Source organism: Hyla sarda, chromosome 2, assembly GCF_029499605.1.
Source record: "Hyla sarda isolate aHylSar1 chromosome 2, aHylSar1.hap1, whole genome shotgun sequence".
NCBI classification, from domain to species: domain Eukaryota; kingdom Metazoa; phylum Chordata; class Amphibia; order Anura; family Hylidae; genus Hyla; species Hyla sarda.
Window position 1 is genome coordinate 82,967,415 of NC_079190.1, and position 13,856 is coordinate 82,981,270.

At 45.5% G+C, this 13,856-nt stretch overlaps 1 protein-coding gene across 1 annotated transcript; it reads right to left on the minus strand.

Annotated features, from left to right (window-relative positions):
* Positions 1-8,260: 8,260 nt before the first annotated feature.
* ZC3H10 (zinc finger CCCH-type containing 10) lies at positions 8,261-13,217 on the minus strand. The gene is made up of 2 exons (XM_056562315.1): positions 13,049-13,217; positions 8,261-9,819 (listed from the first exon to the last, which is right to left on the minus strand). The coding sequence occupies exon 2, from the start codon at positions 9,715-9,717 to the stop codon at positions 8,488-8,490; it is 1,230 nt and encodes a 409-aa protein (XP_056418290.1). The 5' UTR covers positions 9,718-9,819; positions 13,049-13,217; the 3' UTR covers positions 8,261-8,487.
* Positions 13,218-13,856: the final 639 nt, after the last annotated feature.

Consider the following 13,856-nt stretch of genomic DNA (forward strand, 5'->3'; position numbering starts at 1 on the left):
TCTTAAGCTGTTTTCTACCTCCAGGTAGCAAGGATAATGTAGCTTACTATGATTGCATCTTATATTATTATAGGGGTGCTCTGATTTAATTAAACAAACAAAATACAGCCAGTTAGGTGTAAAAATATAAGAGCGCATCCTCACCTCACCCATCGGTTTACTACTCCTGATGGCATTCTAAACTCAAGTGATACAGAAAATATAGTAGCAGATCAGACTCACTCCAATAAAAATCACCTAATCTGAGCAATGCACATGTACTCTATACCCCAAGGAGAAAAAATAGACTAAAATACATGTATGGAGATCAATGGACAAAAAGAATATGTAAATCCAATACATTTATTTAAAACACATATACACATATACCAGTCAGTATATCATACGGGGCTATCACCCACAGGGCCCTTGTGGGTGCAATCCTTCCTATTTATTAATTGCAATGTATACACTATATTAAAAGGGCTGGTATGCAATATACTCAATACAATATAAAATCCAACATCAACAGATGTTTTATATAGCAGTCCAGGGATGTGGAATTCCTATCGCCCGCCGCCCAGGACATGCAGTTCCAGGCACTGGGCAGGTGAATTTTGCCATCATTTAACTTTGGGCTAGTAGAGCCGGCCAGACAACCCGGCGGCGCTCATCCGGTAACCCCCAGCTGATTTTGCTGGGGGCTGCCGCTAATAGCCCAGCATGCGGCAATCGCCACGGCCGGCTATTATCCCTTTAGATCGCCACTGTCAAAGTTGACAGCAGCGTCTAAAGGGACCTATAACAAGTCCCCGGTAGTCTAGTGGGGTGGATCGCGCAATCGTTGGGGGGATCCTCTGTGGAGGTAGCTGAAGGGCTTACCTCTTCTTCCCTGGCTGTCGTGGATCTGTATTTGATTGAGCCTGCCTAGAGCAGACTCAATCAAATGAGCACAGATCAATAGAACTGCATTGATCTGTATGAGGAATCTAATGATTCCTCCTAAAAATCAACTAAGGGACTAATACAGTGACCCCCTGACCTACGATGGCCCCGACATACGATAATTTCAACATGCGATGGCCTCTCAGAGGCCATCGCATGTTGAAGGCAGCATCAAAATACGCTGCTTTTATATGTCGGGGCCATCGCATAAACAGCGCAGACTGCTTCAGCTGCCACTGGATATCCATTTACGGAGCCCCGTGTGCTGCGGTGACGATCACTCACCTGACCTCGGGGCTCCGGAGTGTCCTCTTCGGGATCCCCTGCATTGCCGGTGCTCTCCTTCGTCGTCATCATGTCGCCGCGCACGCCGTCCCGTCATCCAATAGGAGCGGCGTGCGTAGTGACGTGATGGCGGCGACGGAGAGTGAGGATCCCAGGGAAGCAGAGATGTCCGGAGCGTCGGGGACACCACGGGGATGCGGCGACAGAGATGGATGGTGACATCCAGGGCAGCGGTGACGGTCCAGAGCGGCGGGAACAGGTGAGTATAACTTCCTATACTTTACATTGAAAGGATCCCTCAACATACGATGGTTTCAACAAACGGTGGTTCATTTTGAACGGATTACCATCGTATGTTGAGGGACCACTGTATAGTGTTAAAAAAAAAAAAAAAAGTTTCATAAAAGTTCATAAAACACACATTAACCCCTTCTATATTAAAAATTCACATCACCCCTTCTTTCCCATTTTATACAAAAAAAATGTTAACATAATAATAAACGTGTTTACTATTGGTGCATGCATAATTGTCCCAACTATTAAAATATAACATTATATATCCCGTATGGTCAATGGCGTTAACATAAAAAATAAAAAAACAAACCACATAATTGTGTTTTTATTATGTTCTGCTGCCTGCAACATCCTTCAGCATGACCAGTTTGGCGTGGGTCAGTAATGTGGGGTGGTATTTCTTTAGCCCTCCATGTGCTTGCCAGAGGTAGCCTGACTGCCATTAAGGTACCGAGATGAGATCCTCAGACACCTTGTGAGACCATATGCTGGTACGGTTGGCCCTGAGTTCCTCCTAATGCAAGACAATGCTAGACCTCATGTGGCTGGAGTGTGTCAGCAGTTCCTGCAAGAGGAAGGCATTGATGCTATGGACTGGCCCACCCATTCCCCAGACCTGAATCCGATTGAGCACATCTGGGACATCATGTCTCGCTCCATCCACCAATGCCACGTTCCACCACAGACTATCCAGGAGTTGGCAGATGATTTAGTCTAGGTCTGGGAGGACATCCCTCAGGAGACCATCCGCCACCTCATCAGGAGCATGCCCAGGCATTGTAGGGAGGTCATATGGGCACGTGGAGGCCACACACACCACTGAGCCTCATTGTGACTTGTTTTAAGGACATTACATCAAAGTTGGATCAGCCTGTAGTGTGGTTTTCCACTTTGATTTTAAGTGTGACTCCATATTCAGACCTCCACGGGTTGATACATTTGATTTCCATTGATAATTTTTGTGTGATTTTGTTGTCAGCGCATTCAACTATGTAAAGACGAAAGTATTTCATACGATTAGTTCATTCATTCAGATCTAGGATGTGTTATCTTAGTGTTCCCTTTATTTTTTTGAGCAGTGTATTTTGTGTACCAGGACAAGTGGATCGTCATGAGGGACAAGTAGATTTTGTTCCGTTTTAGTCCCTTGGACAAGTACAGTGACCCCCCCTACGATAATTTCAACATGCAATGGCCTCTCATGTTGAGGCCTTCGCATGTTGAAGGCAGCATCAACATACGATGCTTTTGTATGTCAGGCCATCGCATAAACGGCTATTCGGCAGTGCAGACTGCTTCAGCTGCCGCCGGATAGCCGTTTACGGTGCCCCGCGTTCTCCGTTGATGGTCTCTTACCTTACCTTGGGGCTTCGGGATCCCCGCATAGCCGTCACTCTCCTTCGTCGCCCTCACGTCGCTGCGCACGCCGTCCCGTCATCCAATAGGAGCAGCGTGCGTAGTTACGTGATGGCGGCGACAGAGAGTGAGGATCCCGGGGAAGCAGAGACGTCCGGAGCATCGGAGAGACCCCGGGGACGTGGCAACAGCGATGGAGGGCGACATCCAGGGCAGCAGTGCCGGTCCTGAGTGACGGGGACAGGTGAGTATGACATCGTATACTTTCCAGTGCACGGATCCCTCAACATACGATGCAACAAACGATGGTTCATTTGGAACGGATTACAATTGTATGTTGAGGGACCACTGTAGTTTTTTTTTAATTAAATGTCCACACCTCTGCAGTCATAGATCTTTTAGCAACCATATGCAGCCGCTTGGTACCATGTACCTCTCCCCCTCCAATGTGCAGTCTGTGGGGGAAGCGCAAGTGGAGCTCCAATGAGAAATACAGCTACTGCCAGATATAGCCGCAGACCGTCCGTATGAGCAAACCCTTTGCGTAGGATGCAGATCTGATGGAGTTAGCGTGTATATCTGCTCTGCTGTATAGGTTGTCAGAAGCAAAGAGTCCTCACATTGCCACCGGGTAGCACACTGTCAACGCAAGGACTCTTTGCTTCTGACAACCTATATAGCAAGAGAAACGCAGAGCGGATATACACGCTTACTCCATCATATCTGCATCCTACGCAAAAGGGTTTGCTCCTACGGACGGTCTGCGGCTATACCTGGCAGCAGCTGGATTTCTCATTGGAGCTCCACCTGTGCTTCCCCCCACAGACTGCACATTGGAGGGGGAGAGGCACATGGTACCAAGCAGCTGCATTTGGTTCCTGTAAGATCTATGACTGCTATACTAAACATCTGCAGAACTGTTTTCTCACCAATTCCCATATTTCATGGAGTATATCTATATAGCTAGACAGCATGATCTGTTTGATATTGTGGGGCACAAATATTTCCAATAGTTCTTTTAGTACTGGCTGATAAGTTGATGATTGATTTTATATTGTATTGAGTATATTGCATACCAGCCCTTTTAATATAGTGTACACATTTGTTTTAGATTTATAGTGCAATTAATATATAGGAAGGATTGCACCCAAAAGGGCCCCGTGGCTGATATGCTGACTGGTATATGTGTTTTAAATAAATTTATAGGATTTACATATTCTTTATGTCCATTGATCCTTGAGTTCCACATAAAGTGTATTTTAGCCATTCTAAACTCGCTGGGCCAGATATATTAATCTGTCCGAGATAATAAGACAGATTGATAAATCTTGCCCACTGTATCCAATAATAGTCTGCAGTGTGTTCACAATGGGGAAGATTCATCAAAACCTATGTAGAGGAAGAGTGGTGCAGTTGCCTGAAGCAATCTTTTTACACAGGTTTAAAGGGGTACTCTGCCCCTACACATCTTATCCCCTTTCCAAAAGATAGTTAAGTTGTCTGATCATGGGGGTCCTGCCGCTGGGAACCCCCACAATCTCTCCTGCAGCACCCCTATCATCTGGTGCACGGAGCGAACTTCACTCTGTGCCTGATAATGCAGAGGCCGCTGTGACAGCCGTGTGACATCACAAGGGGCAGGGCCGTGACATCATGATCCTCCGACCCCTGCATCGCAGGACAACGACCCCAAATATACATCAAAAAGCACCCAGAAATGGATGGCAACAAAGTGCTGGAGAGTTCTGAAGTGGCAGCAATGAGTCCAGATCTAAATCCCATTGAACACCTGTGGAGAGATCTTAAAATTGCTGTTGGGAAAAGGCGCCTTCCAATAAGAGAGACCTGGAGCATAGTGACGTCACCACTGCTGTTCTCTAGCAGCGGAAACCTGCAGGGAGCAGCAGCAGTGATGTCACTAAGCTCCATCCATGCCCCAACTGTTCTCTACTGGGTCTCACAGCAGCGGGAACACTAAGCTCCACCCATGCCCCAAGTTGGGTGCCCGGAGCTGGAGCTATTGGCCAAGATTACCAGAGATCTCCACCATGGAACGGGACAAGGTAAGCACCGTTACCAACAGGTTTATTCAGGTGACAGATTTCCTTTCAGTAATTTTTTCCAAAGGGTGTGCAGCCAAAGTTTAGGGTGCCAATAATTTTGTCCAGACCATTTTTGGAGTTTGGTGTGACATTATGTCCAATTACCTTTTTTTCCTCCTTTTTTGGTTTAGTTCCAATAAACACAAAGGGAATAATCGTGTATAGCAAAACATGTGTTACTGCAATCCTTTTCTGTGAGAAATATTTCATTTTCTAGAAAAATTTCAGGGGTGCCAACATTTACGGCCATGACTATCTTCCCCACTGGCTTTTTGTAGTGTAGCTCAGTAATGGGGTGGATTGAAATGCATTTATTTTCTGGTGTAAAGTGTTAAAGAGGCGGTCCCAAGCCCCTGATGGATTGAATGTCTTTTCCTTCCCCTCCTGGTCTCAGCTGGAAGGGGGAGGTGTTCCTGTAATATGAAAGCAAATATGTATGAAAAGGTACTATGGGGGAGATTTATCAAAACCTGTGCAGAGGAAGAGTGGTGCAGTTGTCCACAGCAACCAGATTGCTTCTTTCATGTTTGAAGAGACTTTAAGACGGAAAAAAGGAAAGCAACAATCTGATAGGTTGCCATGGGCAACTGCACCACTCTTCCTCTGCACATGTTTTGATAAATCTCCCCCATAGTACCTTTTTAAACATATTTGCTTTCATAACATAGAAAAATGCTACTATTAGCTAGTGCAGTGGTTCTTAACCTGGGTTCAGTGAGTCAGTCCCGGGGGTTCGGCAAGGGAGGTCGCAACAGGACAGGCAAACCAAGCAATTGCTTGGGGCCCCGAGCAGAGCTGGTGTTTGCCTGTCCTGTAGCGACAGGACAATTCCCCCCCATCACTATTAACTCCCTGTTGCCCCGCGTTAAGTTTAAAAACTCAGAGCCGCCGGGACATGACGTCACTGACGTCCCGTGTGTGCGCGCCGAGGACCGGAGGGTAGAGGAGGAAGATGCGCCCTGGCCAGCTTGGTAAGTGACCAGCGGCACATCCTCTTCGGTGCTCCAACCACCGGTCCCGAGACCTACTGCTATAGCCGGAGCGGTGGTCGGAGCACTGAAGTGGGCAGTACACAGGCATACAGCCTACAGCCATACACTGTATATAGCTGGAGGCTGTATGTCTGTGGGGGAACACTGCCATCAGTGGTCTTCAACCTGTTGGCTGTCCAGGCATGCTGGGAGTTGTAGTTTTGCAACATCTGGAGGTCCACAGGTTGAAGACCACTGGCCTACATAATGTGGGGGAACATTGCCTGCCTAATGTGTGTAGGGGGGACACTGCCATTGTTGCAAAAATGAAATGAGAGTGGCACTTGCCAAGGTAAAGCCGCGCATTTCTGAACTGGTCTCTGAAAGACAACAGCAGAAGTCACACTGTTTCGCAGTAAATATGTTTTTGTGTGAAAATCATGTTTTCATGGTTTTGTTCATTTTGTGCACCTATGTATAAATATATATACTTAAATATATACCTCCTATGTTTTGAATTTGAAAAAAATCATATTTTAATTTTCCTATTAAGAGGGGTTTGGTGAATGCGCATATGAAACTGGTGGGGTTCAGTACCTCCAACAAGGTTAAGAACCACTGAGCTAGTGCCTAAGAGCCTCTAACACTTTATTTTCTGGTGTAAATGCATTTCAATCCACCCCATTACTGAACTACACTTTTTCCAAAAAGCCAGTGGGGAAGATAAAGTCCCTGTACCAAAACACTTGCTTTACATGTCTTGTGCCACATTTTCAATGTGTTTTAGCCACTCTTGCTTGATGAAAGGACAGTGCTTACCTGAAAGTCGGATTGAGTTCCGTGGAGTTGATGTGGGTTACAAATTTTGGCACATTTTTTGGCATAAAAAAAAAAAAAGGTACTGTTTTGCTGCATTTGATGGAGAAAAAAAAACAAAACTACAAACTCCATTATATTCTGTTACAATCATACACCAGTGTTTCCCAACCAAGGTGCCTGCAGCTGTTGCAAAACTACAACACCCAGCATGCTGGAAGTTGTAGTTTTGCAACAGCTGGAGGCACACTGGTTGGAAAACACTGACACAAAGGAACAAATTATTTATCAAAATGTGTAGAGGAAGAGTGGTGCAGTTGTCCATAGCAACAAATTTTTTTTTTTTGGGGGGGGGGGGGGGGGGGGGGAGAAATAAAAACCAACAAGCATCAATCTGATTAGTTGCTGTGGTCAACTGCACCACTCTCCCTTTACAGAGGTTTTGAGAAACCTCCCCAAAAATTGTGCAAATTTAAAGTAAAAAACAGCTTAAACAAGGAAGGAGGTTTATTAAGGACTTTATATGCTTCACAAGAACTCTACACACAAGATCATTTTATTTTCTACATCACAGAAACATGAATAGAACTGAAATGATATGCTGCCATTCACCATGCAAAAGAGATCACAATAATAACCAATGGACACAGACCAGATCACAGAAAAATTGTACAGAAATCATTATATAGCTTCCAACAATTCTTTCTTTGGGGAGCCATATATTCCAATTTTTACCCAATTATCTGAGGATCTCTAAGCATCCAAACCTAGTTAAATCTCTGAACTATACCTTTTTTGGTTAGACAATGAAAAGACGGGGCAGCCACTATAAGCAGTCATGGAATCAAAAAAAAATTAAATTTGACAAAAGCACATAATATAGCTGACAGCCCCAAAGTCCCTACCATCGTGCACACTTTGCCAAGCGTGCATGACTATTTCAAAGTATAAAAAGAAAGAAAAAAAAATGGAGACAACCCACTGCCAGACACTTCTGGCAACACTTTATTACCATAATAAATAAAGTAAGTAGCGGCAGCCTCGGCACAGTGAGGACTGCCGCTACTGGGCACGCACCCAAAATTTCGGCAATAGTTTGCCGAGATCGGCGGCGTGCCTGTGCTGTCAATCACACCCCCAACAGGCATGATTACAAAACTGGACACCGATTACTTGCCAAGGGAGCGCCCAAATTACAATTAGGAAAGTTAATTTCTTAACATTTAAGGATGGCAATGTGGACATCCAGTAATGGTGATATTTTCATACATTGAATATTGCCGCTGGTTATATAGGTTAAAAACTACTGACATGTTCCCTTTAAAGGGGGGGGAGAAACACAGGGACCTTGAAAATTTTATGATTATTAAGTTTCTTCACATAGACGGTGCCAAATCTATTGGAGGCAACATCGGCAGATGGGCACAGGCTTTGTACTTTAGTAAAGCAGGTTCTCCTTAGGAAATATTTCGATCATGTACTGTGAACATAAAACATTGGAAATTCTTTTAAAAAAAAAAAATCAATAACAAATTTATATACATAACAGAAACCCACCTTTATAAAACCTCAAACTAATCCTTTGTACACAGATACACATTCCCCGATACAAATCTAATGCACTATGATGCATTTTATCTCCCCCCCACCAGCATAATGCACTACACTGATGGCGCCCATTACCTTGGCAAAATGCTGCAAGGCTGCTAGACATCAAAAAGGGTTTAGACAAAGACAGATTAGTGTGGCATGGCTGTTATGCGCATGCTTTGTGAAGCAATGGGATAGGTTACCATAGGTGTAGTGGCATGGGTCATGGTGATGCCAGGAAGAGGCTGGGCCATAGAAACAGCCACTGGAGCAACAGACACCGCCACGGGTGCCATGGAGACGGGCGGAGGAGCCATGCCTTGGGCAATGGTTTGCGCCAGCGCAGCAGAGAGGGGAGTAATTTCAGGGTTTAATTGAGGGGCTGCGTTGTTCTGTGTTGGAGCCTGTGCGCCAGTGGAGGCCACCAGTTCCTGCTGTGTGACTGGTCGGGGCTGCAATGCCTGGCTGCTTAAAGTGGTGTGGGTTTGCGCAATGCCATGATTATAGTTAGTCACTGTGCCCACTGCCTGTTCACTGGTTGGAGCTGTGGTGCTCAAGGTGCTAAGTGTTACCACCTTGGCTTGACTGCGAAACTGAGCATTTTGGTCAAGTAGAACTTCGTTGGTCGCTGCCAGAACAGAAACTTGCTTTTTCAGCTCCTCAATGCGCCTCCTAAGCATGACGTTTTCTTCTTCCAGCATACGGTATTCGACAGGAGACGCACTATAGTACCCATCATATGCCACGCGTCGTCTTTTCATTACAGGATCATCAAAGCGATCACCATAGCGATAGGAGGATGAATAATCAGTTTCTAAAATCCCATCATGTCCTCCGTAAGGCTCAAAGGAGCGTGGCGTGGTGGCAGGCAGGCCTCCAGAATTAAGGCCCTGGTTGAGGACCCCTCCTCTTATATCACATGAGTATTCATATTGATAATCAAAATCTCTTTGCAAATGGCGAAACTTGCACCTGTCCCCACGCTGGCAGTCACCTTTCAGGAAATCCCGACAGATGGGAATCTCATCTTTACTAGCCAAGTCAGTGGGAGACAAGCCAAGACCGGCCGCCACTTTGTGTCGCAAGCGAGCAGGTAACTCCCCTGTTTTCTTGTAATGCTCTTCATCCTCCTTTGTGCCGTGGATAAATCTGCAATTGATGCGAACGCATTGCTTGTTCTGAAAATCGTGACAGAAGACAAACTCATTCTTTTGCACTCCAAGATCAGAAACGTCACTGGTGTCTGGATGCTTAAAGCGGCAGCGCTTCCCTCGCCTGCATACGTTGCGCAGAAAGTCACGGCACACAAAATCCACAACCGAAGCCGCTTCCTCACTGCCACTACCGCTGCCATTTGCGTAATTCTCCCTGTTGGGCATTGTTATAGCAGTGCTTTTTGTACTTTTTGTTTTTAAATAGCCAACACTTATCGCTGCGCCTTAGTATGTAGGGTGCACCCGGCAAAGCGCTCTGCGTAAAAGCTGTAAGAGAGAACAATACATTCAGCAACATTTCAGGTATAACAGTGATCTATATATTTATAAAGTAAAACCAGAAAACAGATCATTCTGAAAACCAATGTAGAACAGATCAAGTCCATCTATCTTCATACTAAATGGGTTTCCATCGGTTGGGAAATGTATCTGGTCAAGAATGTTTATTACCTAGTTGTTACCTAGCATTGCCAATATATAATAATGTGGAAATAAGCAGACAAAAAAAGATTGTTTAGGGCTTCTTCTCATTCATCCAGTGGGAAGGCACCGGATGAAAAAGTGTTGCATGAAACTACATTGGAGGGTCCATAATCTGGAGCTGGGGTAAGGGATGGGACGTTAGATCCAGCTTGTTGCATCTGGCATGGTTCTGGATTGCCAGAATATGTGAACCCAGCCTCATAGAATTGTTCCTGTTAGCATTGGTTCACACTACGTTTGTAGTGTACGGTTGCTGGATCCGGTTGGGAGGGGCGAAAACCGTCCGCTCCCGTATCCCAGCCGGCTCCAGCCCGAACCCCATTCATTTCAATGAGCCGACCGGAGTCAAACGCCGACTCCGGTTGTCTCAATTTTCCCTGTATACGGTTTTCTGACCGGACCAAAAACCGTGGTATACGGGGAAAAAAATGAGACAACCGGAGTCAGCGTTTGACTCCGGTCGGCTCATTGAAATGAATGGGGTTCGGGCTGGATCCGGGAGCGGACGGTTTTCGCCCCTCCCAACCAGACCCAGCAACCGTACACTACAAACGTAGTGCGAACCAACCCTTATATAGTTAAAAATTTACTCCAGACTTATTTTTTATTGAGTCTGCCCTATTCAACTAAATGGAGCTTGCAATCATCCATAAATTGGCCATCACACCCCCAAATCCACCATGTGTGAATGGGGGGGGGGGGAGAGCTGGGGCTCCATACAGGAGATTGCGGCAGGGGGTCCAGCGGTTAGACACCTCTGCAATCTAAAACGTATCCCCAATCCTGCGCATATGGAAAAAGTTTTTCACATACAAGATGTCTCTTAAGGCTTGTTTCACACTACAAAATTACTCCGTTTTAAAGATCCGTACGAAGTTCCATCTGAAAATCAGCTGAAGACGGCAGTTACAAAATCCCATCCTATGCATGCACTATTTCTCCCATTACTATCTTCCGTCACAAAATAACGGCCGTTATTAATAATGGGCTATAACGGGTTAAAACAGCTATTAGAAAAATCTCAGACTATAATGGGATTTTCTAACGGCCGTATAGGATTTTGTAACTGTCGTTTTACAGCCGATTTTCAGACGGAACTTGGTACGGATCTTTAAAACTGAGTAATTTTGTAGTGTGAAAGGGGCCTAAGAGTCAGGACGCCCACATACACATTAGATGGTCAGCTGGTAATGCTGACATGTCTCTAATGTGTACAGTCATTCTTAAGATTTTAAGTAAAGCTAACCCTTACCTGTGAGGCTATGTTCACACATTTTATTTGAGCTGTAAATGGCTGCAAAAACTAGTAAAACAAACTATTAAAAATAAGGCAAACATTTTTGTTTTTAAAGGGTAGGGTCACACATGCCGTATTCTGCTGTCGTGTATTTTCCTACCCATTATAGTCAATGAGTAGCAAAATAAGCTGCAGAAAATGTGGCACATGTGACCCTACCCTAATGGTACATTCACACGGGCGGGTTTCTAGCAGGTTTTTGGTGTGCATCAGTATCACTCTGGCTAAAAATGTGAATCAAGCCTAAGGGTACGTTCAGATCCACAGTGTATTTTATGCTGCAGACCCTACTGGGTGCCTCCAATGTGCCTGATCGGAACAGCAATATGCAAGTAACTGCGCATGCGCAGTGTACTCACGCACATCGCAGCAGCTCCCTGAGCTACGATGAGAGCAGCCACTGTGTGCGAGTATACTGCGCATGCGCACGACGACTCGCACATCGTAGTGTGTCTGCATATAGTGGCGGATTGCCGTTCCGAGCAGGCACATCTGAGTCACCCTGTAGAGGTCCTTCAGCGGCGGATCGACAGCGTAAAATACGCTCGTCTGAACGTCCCGTTAGGGTACATTCACATAAGTGAGTTTAAGCAGCAGCAGACAACCTAATGCAGCTTAAACTTGCAGCAGGTTTTCTGCTGATGAAAATCTGCAGCCAAGTCTGCTGAACAGACGCCATTGAAGAGAAGGTAATCTGCTGGTTTTGGGTATCCCACTGCAGCTCATACTCGCCCGTGTGAATGGAAGGGGGAAAAAAATAAAAAATCTAATAAAAAGATCTGCCCGTTTTTGTCAGGGAGTGTAATAATTCTTGGAAAATATACATTAAGTTATCTGCACCCTTATAGGGGCGGCCCCATCTCAAATACTTAGCCCTCATCCACAAGATAGGGGATAACATTCTGATCGATGGGGGTCTGACTGCTGGGACCCCACTAATCCTGAGAATGAAGAGGCATGTACAGCCAGCACTCATTGGGGAAATTTATCAAAACCTGTCCAGAGGAAAAGTTGCTGAGTTGCCCATAGCAACCAATCAGATTGCTTCTTTCATTTTCCACAGGCCTTTTCAAAAATGAAAGAAGCGATCCGATTGGTTGCTAGGGGCAACTCAGCAGCTTTTCCTCTGGACTGGTTTTGATAAATCTCCCCAATTGTCTTTAACAGTGTTACCCAACCAGGGTGCCTCCAGCTGTTGCAAAACTACAACACCCAGCATGCCTGAACAGCCAGCAACTATACGGGCATGCTGGGAGTTGTAGTTTTGCAGCACCTGGAGACACTGTTTTGAAAAGTAAGGGTCCTTCTGTTGCCCATAGTAACAAAGAACCTTACGATAAGTGTCTCCTCCCCTCAGGACTTACATGCTTCTTACGTTTCTAAACTAATGTGTGCAAGAACTACAACCCCCAGCATGCCTTGTTAATCTGCAAGGAAACGCTAGGGGTTGTAGTTGTTGCAGCAGTTGGGGGAGGCACAGCTGTAGTATAGTTAGTACTGCACAAGGGATGACGTCATGGTCAGCGCCTGAATACACTAGTGCGGTACCGCTGCGGACTCATACATAACACGCGCCCATTGTAATGAGACGCTCCCGCCAAGAACGTGGTGTAGAGAACACAACCGCTACGTCACAGCTGGCCGCCATTCACACAGTACGCAGTTCCCAGGAGCTGTCGGTTACAAGGCTCCACACACACACAGGCCCATACCTACCAAAGAACGCCTCGCAGTCGATGCCCGCTAAAATAAACCGCGATCACGATAAAGGGCCACTACGGGACGAACAGCGATCAACCGCAAAACACAAAGTAACGATAAGAACGTGTGACGACGCCACAAGGAAGGCCCGCGCAGAGTGACACCACGCCTACTTCCGGCACGTAAGGGGCGGGGATCCGTTGAACGTGCATGTAACTCTGTAGGCGGGGCTAATACTATGCGCCGGTGTGAGGTGGAAATTTGCGCCCCGTGCTTACGCACGGGGCGCAAATTTCCACCTCACACCGACGTAGTGAAAAAGCTGTGTTCTGTAATGGACTATGACCCGCCGTACAGGGACACAGTTTTCTGCTCTACAGCCCGCTCCTACTCACTCAATCCCCGCTACCCTCTCTCAGGGGGACCGGGACAGAGTGTCTGGCGATAAACAAATGCTAAATTACAGCTGTCTGAATGAGCCTTAAAAATCAGAACCCTTTCAATTTTACACCTAAAAATCCATATGATTGCTTATTTTTTGCACCACCAATTCTACTTTGTAATGACGTCAGTCATTTTACCTAAAAATCTACAGCGAAACCAGAAAAAAAATAATAATTGCAACAAAATTGAAGAAAAACACAATTTTGTAAGCGGTTTCCGTTTCTACACAGTACATTTTTTTTTTGTAAAGATGACACCTTATCATTATTCTGTAGGTCCATACGATTAAAATGATACCCTACTTATATAGGTTTGATTTTGTCGTACTTCTGGAAAAAAATCATAACTACATGCAGGAAAATGTATACGTTTAAAATTG